Source organism: Chinchilla lanigera, unplaced genomic scaffold (genome assembly GCF_000276665.1).
Source record: "Chinchilla lanigera isolate Chin_1 unplaced genomic scaffold, ChiLan1.0 scaffold00001, whole genome shotgun sequence".
Lineage (NCBI taxonomy): Eukaryota > Metazoa > Chordata > Mammalia > Rodentia > Chinchillidae > Chinchilla > Chinchilla lanigera.
Genome location: NW_004955402.1, coordinates 2,552,867 through 2,569,239, shown reverse-complemented (window position 1 = coordinate 2,569,239; position 16,373 = coordinate 2,552,867). Strand labels below are relative to the sequence as shown.

Sequence of the window (16,373 nt, the reverse complement as noted above, 5' to 3'; positions counted from 1 at the left end):
TGCAGGGCACTGCTTATCGGGCGTCAGAACAGTAGGAAGCTGCTCACATGCCATCTGAAACAGTCACTGCCACTGCTTCACGACGTGCAGCGCGGTGTTCCCAGGCACCTACGAACTACAACACAAGGGGCAGGGGATTCCAAGGTAGCAGCAGCGGGGAATCTGCGTCAGAGAGACCTACCGCCCCCGCCTGCAGCTGTCGCTCACCTGAGGTGGCCTCTGCTGGGCATCTGTGCGCTCATGCCCAGGTCAAGATGCAGGGAGAACGCGCAGCCCACATGAGAGGCGGCCTGCGTCTTCCCACAGCTTCCAGGGTGTGCAAAGCCCCCCTCACCCGCACGGGAGCGGCCCGGCTTTAGGCCCACGGCACCCTCCCACCCACTGCTGCTTTCCAGAGGAGGAAAGCCCCATGGCAGAGGCCGGCAGCTGCCGGGAGCAGGGGGAGCTCCCTGAGGCCCCCCTGGCAGCCCGAGCCATGCCACGCCGGGACACAGGCGACCCCAGGGACTGCCATACCAGGTGACAGGTACTACGGCCTGCGGTCCCCGCTCTCCACTAAATCATGGCTACAGGTCACAAACCGTGTTTATTCATAGACAAGTAGAAAACAAGTATGCATCTCTTTATAGATCCCATTAATAAATTTTATTTGGACAAGAGGACTTGTACCACGACCATTCTGACAGCATGATTCGGGACTGCAGCACTCCTGAGTAGCCACACAGACGCACAGCGTGTGAAGGAAGTCGCACCTCAGAGCAGACCATGATCCAGTCCAAAACACCTGACAGACACGCTGAGAAATTTCCTTCCAGTCATGACCAGCATGAACAACTCAGGATAGAGATACTGAGCAAACACTCTGCAAATGTGCACAGCAATATGCTGCATTTAAGAGTTTTAAAATCAGATTCTACTTTAGTGTTAGCATCAAGCCCTTGGGAGAAAGCCACACAAATCTTGTTTCCGCCCGTGTGGAACCATCCACGGGCTGCGCCGGGTGGCGGGCTAGTACTGAAGGTCTTTCCCATCGTCTGGCGTGCGTCGCTCTGGCTGCAAGAATTCATTCATCAGCTGTTAAATAGATCCAGGAGAGAGCCCTGCAGGTCTCTGGGAGTCTCATCCCACCCATGAGGAAAACACTCCGCCCTTCAAGTATCAGTCCGTCGGGAAGACAGGAGAGTTAAGGCTTTGGTGACAGTGAGAATCCACTGAGAAATGCTTTTCCCTTCGGGCAAGGTAAGACAGCGTCTGTACTTGCTCTTGACCGTAACCTCGAGGGGCGAGCAGGCTAGGAGTGGCCCGCCCCACTGTCGCTGTCGCCCCCGCCGGAGCAGGCCTGAGGCTGGCGCTGACTAGTAGGTTGAAGAGGCCGTGCTCATGGCATCTTCGGAGATCTTGGTGCTGGCAGGGTGGGTGCTGGCGAAGTACTTGACGTCGCTGTCCTGGTCCATCTGCAGGGCCATGATGGTCTGCTCCACAGCCTCCTGGTGGCAGCTGGCAGAGGCGAGGAAGTACTCTGCAACGACAACACCTGGGTTAGTCTGAGGTGGGTGGCAGCCAGGGGCCAAGTGGAAAGAGTCATTACCGACACGGGACACAGCCAGTCACACCCTGAGTGATCTGCCGGAGGAAGAAGCCCTGACAGTGAGGGCTGTGAGATTTCTCTGGACTATTTTCATGACACGAAATCTCATGACGTTTACGGGAACTAAGGAACATTTAACTCATCAGGGACTTAAAACATTAGGTTTCTTAGCAAAGGAAAATGCTTCCCAATACCAGCTGTGTGTGTGCTCTCTCTGCCTCTCTAAAAACCAAACCAGTCTTCCCTCGCCATTTTGCTTTTACTGCTCTCTAAAAACCTCACACGAATGGCAAGGAGAAAAGCAGCCCTCCTCGTCTGCTGTCTGCGCTTCATCACTGCCTCCCGTGCTGCCCTCCCCAGTGCAAGTCAGAACTACATTGGAGGCTCCGGAGCTACCGTGCGCATGGCCTTGGGGCACGGAGCTTCTGCTCGGTGGAGTGGAGCAGCATGTGACCTGGGCCTCCAGCTGCACACTGGGGCCAGCTAGAACAATGCTAACGACAGGGCAAGGGCCCCTGCGCAGGAGCAGTGTACCCACTCGACGGCCTCTCCCTCACGTCCTCAGAAGCAGCTGTGGAGCAGACCCTGCGCCCCACGTCCCACTTGGCTTCGGCCTCCCGCCTGCATGGCGCACAAGGCTCACACTCGGTGCCGCCCCCTACCTTTCTCCAGCAGCGTCTGTCTCAGCGTCTTGGCGAGCAGCACCCTGACGTTTGGAACCCTGTCGTTGGCCAAGGTGAGCAAGTGTGGCATGAGGTGCACAGCGAACTGGTCCATGGGGAGGCAGTCGTCCTCAATGACAGTCTAGGGGAGAGAGCCGGGGGCGTCAGCGCGCGGCCGGCGAAGCACAGCCAGCACCTTTGGGAGGGTTCGGGGTTTCGACTGTGGGGAGCACCTTGTAAGCAGTCTCCCAAGTGCCTGGGCTTGAACCGAAGTGCCACCACCGGGAGGGGGACAGCAGCAGGTGTGTGTGACACGTAGTCTGACAGGTGGGATGCGTGCCGGTACACCTGGCAGGGGGTGACAGTTGGGGATCCCCTGACACACACCGGACTTTCAGGGACAGAGGCGTGTGCCCCGGCTCACACCCGTGTACACAGAACCTGGGACGGCACATGCCACCCCACAGGTACGGACAATTTCTGCGTCGATTGACAGTGAATACTAAGGATACACGTTTTTAAAAATGACGCCTCTCTGCCTAGACCGCTTTGAAGCTGCTCTTTAGAGAGCAACTGGTGCTGCAGGCTGGCACCTGCAAGCTGTGTGCTCCAGAGTATGGACGTCTCCACAGGTGTCCAGGGTGGCACAGACACCCTGGGACACACGGTACCCACGGGATGGGATGTGCTTGGCTAGAGGGTGGAGCAGCAGCACGGAGCCCTCTCACCTGGCACACGAAGACGAAGGCCTGGCGGCCCGACCAGCGCGGGCACCTGCCGAAGTTCTCCACCAGCTCCCGGATGAGGTCTGTGCCAAAAGTGGGGGGTGAGGCCATGTGCAGCTTCTTCACCATCTCGCTGACCTGCAGGAAGCAGAGGGAGAGAGGAGCACCCACCGGGGACCCACACCTGGTGCCATCAGACACTTGGAGACCTGGTGACAACGTACCAGCTTGTAGGAAATCCAGCGGACGGAGGACACTTTGTCTGCACACAGGTTCAGGGCAATGGGGCGCAGATAGTCGTAAACATCTCTGGGGCTGTACAGCTCGAGAAGCAAGATCAGCTGTCTACAAAGACAGTGAGAACTCAACCGAGTTTGCATGTAGTTAATGTCTAAACACTCTGTAACACTAGGTGCTGAGGAGCCCGCGAAGCAGGCCTCGCCCTCTCCGGCGCTGGCACCGAGCAAACGCACAAGTGTCTCCTGCTCCCTGCATCCGAGGGGGACAGGGCTGTCAGATTTTATTTTTCCAGTAACAGACTGAACCCAGGGTCATGCACGCTAGGCAAGAGCTCTGCCCCTGAACTATACCCCCAGGCCTCTTTTGAGATGGGGTCTCACTCAATTGCCCAGGCCAGCCTCAAACGTGTGAATTTGCCGAAGAGCCTGGTGAAGGCTACCAGCTGCTCATCTGCTGCATGTGGATGTGGCACCCCTGGGGTTCACGTGCTGGAAGCCCAGTCCCCAGTGTGACTGTCCTGAGAGGAGGGGAACTTCCCAGAGTGAGCAGACAGAAGCGTAGGGTCTGCAGGAACGAGTCGGTGAAGCCAATTCCTTTCTGCCTCTCCAGTGCTGTGTCACTGGGCAACGGCAGCACCGTGTGGTCAGCACTTTGCAGCCGGGGTCGTGAGCCGAACAAGGCCGCTTCTTTTACACCTTACTGACATGGGTGCTGCGTCACAGCACATGAAACAGACACAGGGCGGGAGGGAAGCCATGCTGGTTTCCAGACATCCTAGAAGCGCCAGCCCCCAGTGAGGGTTTTTGGTGGGAAAGCCTAGGCTGCCTGGGGACAGCTGCTCGGCGGGGCGGGGTGGGGCGGGATGGGACAGCCTGCAGTGTTCTACCCCCTTGGAGGGAACCCAGGACTTCTGGTACCCCATGACATTGCTCCCTAGAGAGGCCACACCCCTGCTGGAGAGGCACCATACTTGGGTCACCCGGTGAGACACAGCTGGGCGAAACACAGCTCAGGCTGTCACCGGCAGCTGGCTAGCCCGGCTAGGGCACGTGTTAGTCCTCTTTTTGCCATTAACCCCACACCACCCCAGGTCACAAAAAGTGCCAAGAGGTCCTTTAAAAGGTAGACAGTGGCAGGCAGACAGAGGACAGTGGCAAGCAACTGGATGCTCCCTAGGCCCTGCCCAAATGGAGACCCGCCTACCCCGGAGAGACGTGAGCCCCTGCTGGCAGGCGCAGCACAGGGCAGCGCAAGGCTGAGGCAGGAGGCTGTCGCCGGAGAAGCCTGCAGCCCCCAGCAAGAAGGAAGGACACGAGCCATCCACAACAATCCTGATGCCGCACTCACAGCCGGCAGCAGGCAGGACCCAGGGAAGAGGAGGGACACAACTAGCACAGAGCTCACGGGGTACAGAACTCTCAGGACATCGCCCCAGGCAGTAGGGAGCTTGCAGGACTTACTCGGCCAACTCGGCTCGGAAGCGCCAGTTTCTACTATTATCTGTCACCAAAAACTCCTGGAGTTGATACAGATACTCTCTTCTTTTGTCAATATGAAGAAGCTGAAGTAACAACAAAGAAATACTTTTATTTTTTCAGGACGAAGCATAAATGTCGTTCCTTGTACTAGACTGCTTGGGAATGGACTGTAAGTAACATGGGCAGCTCTTCCAAAGAAGAAATTTGGCACCTGTATTTAATGCTTTTAAATTAATCAACGAATCCCCCCAAGTCCCTTCCACCTTCACGAGTCACCACCTCCTCCGGGCTGCCCCAGGGCACAGCTCATCCTGGCCCGGAAGCCTGGGTGTGACTGCGACTCATCAGGAGTGTGACCCGGGGTGGCACAGTAAGGTACACCCCCTGGGTGATTGGTGCACATACCCAGGAACTGCTCCACCAAAATGGAAAAAGCAAGTTTACCGTCACCAAGAGGAAGCCCTCCCACTTGACAGCCAGCGGAACAAACCTGACTGCCAGCTACACAGCAGACCTATGGGAAAGCAGCCCTGCCTGGCCTTGGTGCCCTGGGCACCTTCTCAGGGCTGAGGGTGACCTGGCCCACCCTTCGCGACACAAGGCTGCAGTGACGGGACTGGGGCCATCTGAGCCCAGCAAACAGCTAAGTGCACAAATGTTACTTCAAACGGCTGTCACCTTGAGAAAGGAAAAGAAACAGGAAGTGGGGAAGACGAAACGGGGTGGCACCGGAAGTAGTTCCTGTCAGTGTGAACTAAGGCAGAAGTGGCCGTGTCTCTCTGAGGGACACGCCACACCAGACACACTGTGCTAACATGGCACGCAACAGCCTGTGAATAGGTCTCGTGGTTTCGTGTATTGGTTAAAAAAAAAATGAACCCAATCATGTAAAACCAGGCCAAACCACCCCTTAGCCCCTGCCTCCTGAGAAGGCCCAACAGCAAGGACCCAGGGCCATGGCCTTGGAGGCCAAGGGCTGTGGGGTGGAGATGTGGCTGCCTCCAGGCTGGGCAGGTAAAAAAAAACTGCCTGTACAATGAGAGCAGGCCAGACAGATACACAGGACGGCTTCCAAGGTTGCCAGGACCTGATGCGATGTTTCCACACACGACAGGAATGGGAAATCCTATAGTCTGCACCAATGTTACAAAGTTTTCAAGGGGGGCAGCTTCGCTCACTCGAGACCAGGCCACTCCAGCGCCCACGTGGGAGCCACCGCCATGGCGCAAGCCATGCAGGGCCAGAGCTGTGCGTGAGCAGCTCTGGGACATCACTCGCGAGGGCAGACACCTGGCTCACACGCCTGCATGACACATCCGGAAAGACCCAGAACAGCCCCCTTGGGTGTGATGAGCCTGCCCACAAGCTGGTCACCAGCATCAAGGGCCCAAGGCTTGGAGAAACTACACCCAGGGCCTCGCAGATGCCCAAAGGTGCAGAGAACAGGCCTGGTCTCAGCCTCCGCAGCAAGAGATGCAACATTTACATTCAATGGCTGTTTTCCAAGACGAGGTGACAGAAGTCATAAAGGAAATCACTGAACACTTAAAGAAATTTTAATATAATCTATATAAAATACTGTAACTTAAAAGAAATTATGATTACTTCTGTAACTCAAAGCTTAGAGCTATGGAGTCAATTCAAAGTGCAAGTCTAAGAAAGAAGAGTCTTTCCAGCATAAGCCATTTGTCAAAGGCCAAATCCTTCACTCCAGGCAGCAGGACCTCATGGCAAAAGGGCAGGAAGCCCAGAAGCACCACACATGGTCTCCAACTGAAGGTCGCAGATGCTTCTAACGTATTTCAGTCAGTAATTTTGAAAAATAAAAAGGTACAAGTATTCATCTCCACAGCCTAACATCATTTAACAATGAACTATAGCATAATTTTTAAATTTTAAAATTAAAATGACATAAGGAAAGCTGATCTGATCTGTTTTTCTTTCTAAGTTGTATCTTACCATCAATGCACTGGTTTGTGTCCTTACAAAAGACCAAAAGAATCCCTGTGATCACTAAAAATAGAGATTCTAGGTTTACAATGGAATCTGCAATGTTTCTTTCCAAAAGAATTTAAAAGTTACCTTCAGAAAATCATGCAAGTGTTTAAGGACACCAATCCTGACTTCATCGAGGTCTTTTAAAAATCCATTAAAAATTGGAACCAGATCTGCAGCTGTCAGTTGGTCCCCAAGGATGACTGCGAGCTCATGGATGGAGAAGGCTAAGGTCCTCCGCACTTTCCACTACAGAGATGAGAGCTGCGTTAGCAAGTTAAGCCACAAAACTCTCGGACTCACTGTCCATTCAAAACTTACACCACAATAGGGTAGAAGTAATGGACATTAAGTTGAAACGTTGACTACATATCCAAAATGTGGCAAGTTCTTTAAATCCCTGCACAGCCATCATTTCCCCTTCCTTTATGAAGAAAACCATCTTTAGGAATCACTGACCCTACCGCTTTGTGCCTCTGCACCCTTGATCCCAGTTCACTGACACCTGCGTGTGTCAAAGGCCACCTTGCATGCCCCCGCCCCCCCACTTCTTGGGGATTCCTGTCTGCCCATCTTGGATAAAAAACATGAAATTTGTGTGTATAACTGGCAACTTAAAAACAGGAAAATATTTTTGCAAACAACCCCTGGAAAAGAATGCCGAAACAGAAACGCGCTAACAGGAATCTTTAAAGTACGAACATTTGTTAAGCTCAGGGTGGTGGTACAACTGTAATCCCAGCACAGGAGACACAGGCAGAGGATCAAGGGTGAGGAGGAGCTCAGGGCCAGCCCAGACTATACTGTGCAACCCTGCCTCAAAAAGCAAAGACAAAACCCCAAAACAACAACAAAAAATCAATTATTTTCTCCAGGTTGCATTCACTTACAAATGTGACCTGTCACTCGATCTCTTTACCTATGCGAAGCAGCCCGCAAGGAGGACATCAGCGCCCCCCCTGCGTTAAACGTCTACATACGAGTTTTCCACCTAAGCCAGGCAAAGGCCGAGGGGGAGGGACCACAGGAACACTCTGCAACAGGCCAGGCACCCAGCACCTGGGCTCTGCCCCTGCCCTGCCCTGCCCTTGGGGTCTGGTGCCCGGCCCGCGTCCTGGCTCGCCAGCCTCCAAGTGTGGAGGAACGTGAGCTCCACTCTCCTCAAGTTACTTTCCACTTGCAATGTGCTGAGTCCATGGCACTGATTGCTTGAAAAATGCAGTAAGCTCTGTGAGGGTGAAGGGAAAATCACGCCTCTCTCGGTGTAAGAAGCTCACTGACCACTTCCACTCCACTAGAAGACGGGCTTTCTGTGCAAGAGGAGCAAGCTCCTAGTTCCTGGAACCCACACCTAAAGCCGGGGAGGTTTCAGGTCACCAAAGCAAGGAAGAGAACCACAAAAAAGATGCTAACCAAGGGTGGTGGTGCAGGCCTACAGCCCAGCTCTCTGGGAGGCTGAGGCAAGAGAATCTTAAATTTGAACCTAACTTGGGCCGCTTGGTGAGGTTCCATCTCAAAGTTTAAAAAAAAAAAACTGTTTAAAGGGCTGGGGCTGCAGTTCAGTGTGAAAGTCCTGGTTTCAACCCCAAGTCTGCCAAATTAAAAAAAGAAAATACGTCAGCTGCCAGACATGATGGCTTGCTCTCGTGACGCTTTTCTTTTCTTGCTCATTTGAAGTGGGGTGGAATGCAGGGACAGAACCACCGTCAGCTCGGTGTGCACTCAACCCTCAGGCCCAGGGATGCAAACTGGGCAGTGCTAACAGACCCCAGTGTTCTGTGAAGGCTGGAAGATCTTTGAGAATCTGGTATAAAGACAGAATAAGCATTTGTATCAGGACTTCTAGGGGGACATTATATCCTTAATTCTCAAGAATTAATCTACAAGCCAACTTCAGAAAATACACGTGTTCTAAGCTAGGAATTTAGGCATGTTAATTGTGTCAACTCTGTTACAGAAAGCTGAGAAGCAACTTTTTTTTTCTGTCTTTTTGAGACAGGGTTTTGCTATGCAGTTCAGGCTGCCCTTGAACTCTCTTTGTAGCCCAGGCTGGCCTCGAACTCAACGATCCTCCTGCCTCAGCCTCCCTAGTGCTGGGATTACAGGTGTGTGCCGCTATGCCCAGTGAGAAGCCAAACTCTTGACAAAGGAAGGACAACACTCTGCTATGACTTTGACATCATCTGCACACAACTTCCGGTGACACAAGGTCGGTGCTGGAAGCCCTGCAGTGGTTCTCTGGGTTTTGACAACTGACCCACAGTGCACTGTTCCCTGTCCGGCCTCCCTCCCATCCTGGCAGCCCCACACTCACCTGCATGTCGGAGGCCAGGGTCTCATAGGTCTCTCTCAGGCAGTGCCAGTTCTGCCTGCCGAGGGTCAGGGCTACTCCGGGCAAGCTGTACGCACAGTGCTTGGCGATCTCTGTGTCCACTGTCTGTGCACGGGAGGGGTCAGTCATAGACAAGTACTGATCCAGCAGAGCCTGAGGCACCACGTCCTAGTGGAGACAGGACAGTGTGACAGTGGATTGTTCAGATGTGTCTACAGCTACTGGATTAAGTCAGGCAGAAGTACTTCCCAGTACACGGATCAGAACAGGCTGAATGCTCACGTACCTGCTAGATGAAATAAACACACACTAGGGAAAACACAAAAGCAAAAGCAACTGTAGAACCATGGTGAATATGATCTTAAAGCAGGAAGCAGCTGGAAGCTTTGGGAACTAATTACTAAACTTAACAGATAGCACAAAAGAGGTGGCATACGCGGCACGATCATGTAAGACAGGTTGTCCATGCACCATCACCAACAGTTTGCCACACGATAACCACTCCCTGCAGTGAGACTTTGGCTGTCATATGAAACATCAGAGCTCGTACACGCTTTTGTAGAGTATGAAGAAAAGCAACAGCAACGTACAGCTTGTGATGACGTGCAATGCACCCTGGAAGGAGATGGCAAAGGGTCTGCTGTTCTAGGGAAGCACAGTGGATGAGTGGAAGAGAGAGAGAAACAGAAGTCAAGCCCATTGCCTGCCCCTCACCTACACTATATATAAAAAGTAAATTAAATGGAAATAATCCATTACATGAATGCAGTAAAAGTGTCTCTACAGTGTCAGTGGGGGAAAGCATATTTCCAAACTACGCATACCAATTCCATTTTTACTAAGAAGATAAGCAAAAATGAAGCACATGTACCATCTGACCTATGAAATCCACTACTACTAACCAGGTCCCAGGAGCAAACCACACATACAAAGCACTGTGACACACAGTCTCAAAGCTCACCTGGGAAGTGTCACGACAGAGGAGTGGGGCTGTGGGGTGCTGGGCTGCAGCTCAAGGGTCAGGGCTCTCAGGGTGCACTTGTGACATCCTCACAGTGCATTTTTTATAAAAGGAAAGAAAAGCACAAAACATGCCCCAGTGATTCCAGGTGCGCTCTCTCCACTTTCAAGTTCCTGAAGATGGACTGTGACTCAGGGTCCACTGCACACTACAGTGGCTTCAAGCCATTTTACATGTTCAGTCCTGAAACCGGAGCCATACTTTACGGCAACTTAAGCATGAGCAAAGACCTGGCAGCTTGGATGCTCAAAGCTGTCCTGAAAGACAGCAAAAGTGGCCTCTGATATACTTCTAAATCCCAAAGAACTGGTGGAGCCGTGGCTGGGAAGACTTGTGCGTCTATGCGGCTCTCCACTATCAGAATTTTCTTATTCCAAGCATACCCTAGTCTTCATCTTGACAACACTCATTATGCACAAAGATGAACATGCGTAGAAAACGGGCTGCAGAAGAGGGTGAAGAACCAGCAAAACCGAGAGCGTCCTGTTACTTGCCTGCACTTTGGGTCTCCGCTCCTCGTCTGGGCTGAAGCTGCTGCTGGTGCTCACATCTGAGTCGCTGTGGACGTAGTGAAGGGCGGGGTCCATGCTCTGTGAGGAGAAAGCGCTACTTCAAGAGCTGCTGCTGTGTCTCTCTCACTTCATCTATCCTACGGGCTTACTCACCTTCAAGACTGTCCCCAAGATGCATACAAGCATGCAAACACTGCAGGCTGCATTTATTTATTTACGTTTTTATTTTATACACATGCCTAAGACCTCATAGGAACTCCCGATTTAAATCAACTTGCTGAATTCTCAAAAATGCAAAGTAATTTAAAAGTAATTTGGAAGTGGTCAACATTTCTCAAATTAGTTCACTTATAAAGTGGTACTGGGAGATTCTTTCAATTATCTTAGAGGCTACTGGGTGTCACGGGTACTTTTCTTCTACTACTTCTAGTCTTGGCTGTTAATGCCTAATTTCACAAACACTGTGAGCCAACACCCCCCCATACACAAAACAGAAAGTAAACAAAACTCTTCTAAAATGCAGACATAATCGAAGTGAAATATCGAGTAACTAGCCAAGGTTTCAGTCCAAAACACTGATATCATACACATTTCTAATACACTAGATGTCATCTAACAAAAAGTAGAAATGCACTACAGCTTGAAGAACCCTCACGCTGACCCCAGTGTGTAAGGACTCTTTCCTGAGCCAGGATCTGGGAGCACTGCGTGATGGCAAGGAGGGTGTATTCCCTGTTCATGTAACATGGGAGAAGAAACACACTCAGTGGTGCTGGTTGGAAAGGAATGTGGTGGGAAACGAGGGAAAGAGCATACGAACAGCTACACCTGCGCAGCAAAGACGATGCCAGAACAGTACCCACCCTCACACTCGAGTCCAGATAATGCCACTGGCCTCCGCAACACGGCCTCAAGTCCCGATCTTCTGCTCAGAATACTGTGTTGCTCGCTGCAGTGAAATGGTCCGATCAGAAACAAAGCACCTCTCCAAAAAGAAAAGGGAAGAGTTAATTATTCTTGATAAAGGGCTTTGTTTCCAGTAAGACTATTTCACTGCAGTGAGCTACGTTCACATTGAGTCTAGCAGGATGGGCATAGAGACGGCACGGGCATTTACGCCTCCAGGCATTTACTATGACACTGGTGTCGCAAGGACACGAGGTGGTGAGGACTAGGACTTTTAGAAATTTCATGCACAAGAAGAGCTGCCGACAGAATGTGCTAGCTAAGAAGTGATCAGCTATAGTGTTCCCCGACAACAGACTCCCAGACTCAAACTGCTCCCATCGGCCAACAGCACTGGGTTCGTTACCTCAACAGCAGCGCTGATTAAAGGCACAGAATCATCTTGACTTAGTTTACAATTTGGTAGCTCATTTATACCCGGTTCGTCTTGCAGCTTGCCGCTCTTTTCCACGCCGACAGCCTCCGTGTGGGCATCCAGGCCGGAGGCGCGCAGGGCAGCCGACAGCACCTCCACTTGCGCTGCAGGAGGAGGAAAGACAGTGAGGGGGAGTCCAGCTCTGGGCCATCCTCTCCGGCGCATCGTATGTTAGCAGGGGCACGTGTACTTTTCATACTGCCATCAAAAAGCTGGAAAAAAGTCTACGATGATAAATCATTAGTCCTTGCAGAGAAAAAGGAGAAAACTAATACACTTTCATGGGATTAAAGCGTTTATCCACTACTGTACATTATTCTGCGTTAGTAGGAAAGAGAATGCTATCTAGTTGCCAGAGGTACCTCTGGCTGATTAAAAGGAATCGATTCAGGAGACGTTAACCGTGTTGTGGTAGTGACAAGGCTACTTACTAAGCTACTTTAGCAGCAGAGCAGTCACACAAACCCTGCCAACATAAAACAACGGCATTACAAAGATTCCGGAGGCAGTTACATTTAAACATCTCATCTCATCCCAAGCTTATTTTTCTCTAACTCAGTAATGGCGAACCTTTCAGAGATGAGCGCCCAAACTGCAACCCAAAACCCACTTATTTATCACAAAATGCCAACACTGTAATTGAACCTAAATACTAACGTTTTAGTTTAGAATAAAACAACTCATACATGAACATCTTTTGTCTTAAAAACAAACACGAGCGCCACCTCTGCTCTGACTCTTTGAAAATGAAATCATTACCTTGCCCCAAACACAGGGGTCCCCTACAAGCACTGCCAGGCTCTTGGCAAATCAGAACTTACCACGCAGTGGTTCCTTAACCTGGCAATTACTACCTTCCTCATAAAAGACATTGAGAATGGAGAAAAAGCATTTTCCATTCAGCCCCCAAAGAAATAAGTTATCAAAAAATATTGCTTAGCATTTTATGCAAGCAATTAACTTGCAGAAATGATTGATTTTCAAAATATAAAAAATTTTAATTAAAATGTATGTAAACAAAATAATCAGCAACTACTTAAGACAACCTATTAATAAGCTACAGCAGGCATAAAGTTTCTCTGATCTAAGTACATTAAATACCAGGCATACACACAAGGAGGCTGCATCTAGTCGCATACTCTTTGGTAAACAGGGCCAATTGCGGGTGTCTGCTCATGGAGTGTTCCGGGGAGTACGCTCGTCTTGTTCAAAACTCCAGGAGCTGTCTGCACAAACCCTTCAGTTACTCTGCCCTGCCCCCTTTCTGGTATCTTTCAAGGTCCCCCATCCAAAGCCAACAAGACTCAAGGAGAACACATGCACGGATCCTTACCTGACCCACCTGGAGAACAGTGGCAGCTGCTAAGCAAGGCTAGGCTGAGGGGGCTGGCATTTTTGCCCTGTGGTTTTCAAGGCTGACTATTTTCCAGTTAGGTCTTATTTGGGGAAAACACAGTGCCTCCTTCCGGAAAATGAGCTAAGATGGAGCCTAGTGCTGACTCCAGTCTCCCGCTAGAAGAGGAAGAAGCTTGTGCTCTCAATGTGAGGCACTGTCGCAAGGAATACGGGGAGACAGCGCACAGGGGTTTACCTACCTGCCTTGTACCTACGACACAGACCAAAACCCTAGGAAACAGTGATGCGCAATGGATTCGAGAAATACATCTGCAGGCAACACTGAAATCTGCTGCTGGTTTTCTTACCAGGCTCTTAGGTGCTATTCTGAGACAGCTGCTAGGATCATTAGTGGGACAGTGGATTTCCAAAGCATGTCTCAAAGACTAGTGCCAGGCCCTGGAGCGGCTTCTCTAGGCAGACGAATCGTCAGCTTTGCCTGTAAGACCCTCACTCACCTCACGACACAGAAAACCCTGACAGGCAGTGGGGTGCATACCCAGGCAGAGCTCAGCTCTCAGTGTGGGATAAAAGCTCTGCCTCTGAGAAACACAGTGTCTTGTAGAGTTTGAAGGAAATGACTGTCCTACAATAGCAGACTAAAAAGAAAAAGGCCACCAAATTGTGTCAGTCTCACTATAAAGTCAAAACCCGTTCTGAGGCGAGGAAGATCAAGGCAGTTACTTGAGTTAGGACGATTAACATCCCCCAATCCCAACAGAGGAAAATGTTCCAGAGCTCTGCAGCCTCCACAGCTCGGCCCAACACAGCGACCCCTTCTGTCCTCCCGTCTGCGGTGGACAGGAGCCTGGGTTTGTGCACTCCTCGCCTGGGACCGTCCCCGGCCCCTCGGGCTACTGACCGAAGACCTTCAGACAGACAGACAGGATGCAACAAATTACACTGTACAAGCCCGAGAGCCGAGTCAGAAACAGAACTGATGACGTCACAGGCAGTATTTATACTGAAACCTCTCCGCTGCGTACAGTTCTAGGGCACGCAGTACATAGTACTAGCCACTTCCGCCACCACAGTCACTCTGAAACTTCCATGTATGCACAGGTCTTTAAAAAACGAACTATGGAAAAATATTTTTAGCTTATTTGTTAAAAAGCCGTAAAGCAGCTCATTCAGTATTTCAGTTAGTATGTATACAGTGCCAGAGAACCAGTCAGTGCTGTCATCCAATGAGGGCCCCCAGAACAGGCTGGAAGACTAGCTGGCAATTCACCTGAGATAAAAAGGAGTTTAAGAAAAATGAAATATGACAGTTACTGAAGTTTGATGCACATTATACAATTTAAGCTAACTACAGTAACGAACAGCTGAAAACTGTGAAGAAATTGAACACTTATCCAAAGTCCTTGCTACAACCAACCCTCACTGTAGGTGGGATTCTCTGTGCTTGATTCTCCTCACGGAAGAGAGGGACACTACAGCAGGATTCGGTCAAACAAAATAAAAACCTCAATACTGGCTCTATCATCAAGTTGTCACAAAAAGCAGAAAACTGGCTCATGGGAGTAAAAATCTATGACAGGGCCACAAGTGAGGAATAAAATAAAAAGCACAGCTGTCATGCTTCCATAGAAACACACTGGAGTATCCTACTGAAATCACCCAGTCTCTTTCCTACCCTAGCTCAGCAAGTGACAGAAAAACTGAATGGCCAGTACACACAGTCATAAGGACCTATGTCAGACACGCTGCATGGGGCGGCACATCAGACACGCTGCCGAATCCCATTTATGGGGGGTCCAGAAAAGTGAGATCACAGCTAAGCAGGCTGGCTGAGGGGCAGTGGGAGGCTTCATGTGAGAAGGGCGCACGCCACGTGCTGCCATCTGGGTGACGAGTGTGTTACACAGCAACAAAATCAAATCTGACTCGTGTAAGCCAACAGCTCTTAAAACATCACATTCCACAGAAAACAGAAACCTGTGTCCACTGTCAGCAGACAGCAGTCTTTCCTTGAAAAATAAGAATACTGTGTCTGCTATTTTATAGAAAGGCTAACACCATCCAGAACAAAACAGGGCAGGGCTCAAGATTTTAAACTGCAAATACAAAGCTCTGAATAATGGTGAACATTTTAGAGAGGGATTTTAACAGGTGTATGCATCAATCTTAAAAGACGGCAGTTTGCCTGGAAAACGTTTTTTTCGAAGTTGCAGCACTTTGCAGATCAGTTGCAGAACTGAGAACTTGACTGACGCTTCCTACCTTTAACATCAGGATCATCGATGTGGGGCTCTAGGTTTTCTATCATTTCCTCCAGCTCCTTCCTGGTGGCCATGCTGATGTTTGGAGAACCCAGCTCGGGGTCTTCAGGGCCCTCCTCTGGCCTCTCCAGGCCAAGGCTCTCCCCACAGTCCTGCTCCAGCTCAATGTCCAGGTCTATTTCAGGAAGCGGAGTCCTCCAGAAATGGAAGGAGTTGTACAATTCCTGATCCAGGAGGGCTGAGCCCTGCGCGGTGCCAGCTTCCAGCTGGAGTGCAGACTTGCAGCCATCAGGCTTTCTGCCCTTGTCACCGCCAGGCGCTTCTGGACGAGACTCGGAGGAGAAAGTACAAAGTGAAGGGCTGTCTGCTGGGCCCCTCGGCTCCTGCGCAGAGTCCTTCGGGGCTCCGGCTCCACTGTCCTCCAGGGTGCACTCCAGCCTGGCACCAGGGCCAGGGACACTGAGGGCTGCAGGGACGTCCTCTGGTGTGTCTTGATCTCCAAGCCTTTCACTGTTTCATTGGGAGAAATAAAACCAACATGGAAGTATAAAAATGATTACTGGAAATGATGACTGGAACGTAACTTTAGGTGAGTTAAGTATTACAATGACAGACTATCCATACAGAGATGGCACAGTCCATGCACATTGTGTATATTGCTTTTTTCCACCAGGTCTTGTGTTCAGAGAAGTAAACACTTGTCAAGCGGGAGTCTAGATACTAAGCACTATTACTGGGTGGAGATGGTAACATTTAAGAATCCTGGGATTCACAATACCATGCTAATTTCAATACTAGGTAATTAGAGAAAAAAGTAGGAAG

General features: G+C 50.5%; 1 protein-coding gene across 1 annotated transcript in view; it reads right to left on the bottom strand.

Moving 5' to 3' along the window:
• Positions 1-618: 618 nt before the first annotated feature.
• Ppp4r1 (protein phosphatase 4, regulatory subunit 1) overlaps positions 619-16,373 on the bottom strand; it is a gene marked incomplete at its 5' end in the record, with an annotated part of 39,287 nt that continues 23,532 nt past the window's right edge. Inside the window, 10 exon segments of the mRNA XM_013515377.1 lie at positions 619-1,519; positions 2,251-2,392; positions 2,979-3,113; positions 3,200-3,320; positions 4,676-4,776; positions 6,776-6,937; positions 9,003-9,188; positions 10,536-10,631; positions 11,866-12,038; positions 15,553-16,061. Coding sequence (XP_013370831.1) covers positions 1,356-1,519; positions 2,251-2,392; positions 2,979-3,113; positions 3,200-3,320; positions 4,676-4,776; positions 6,776-6,937; positions 9,003-9,188; positions 10,536-10,631; positions 11,866-12,038; positions 15,553-16,061 — 1,789 coding nt within the window.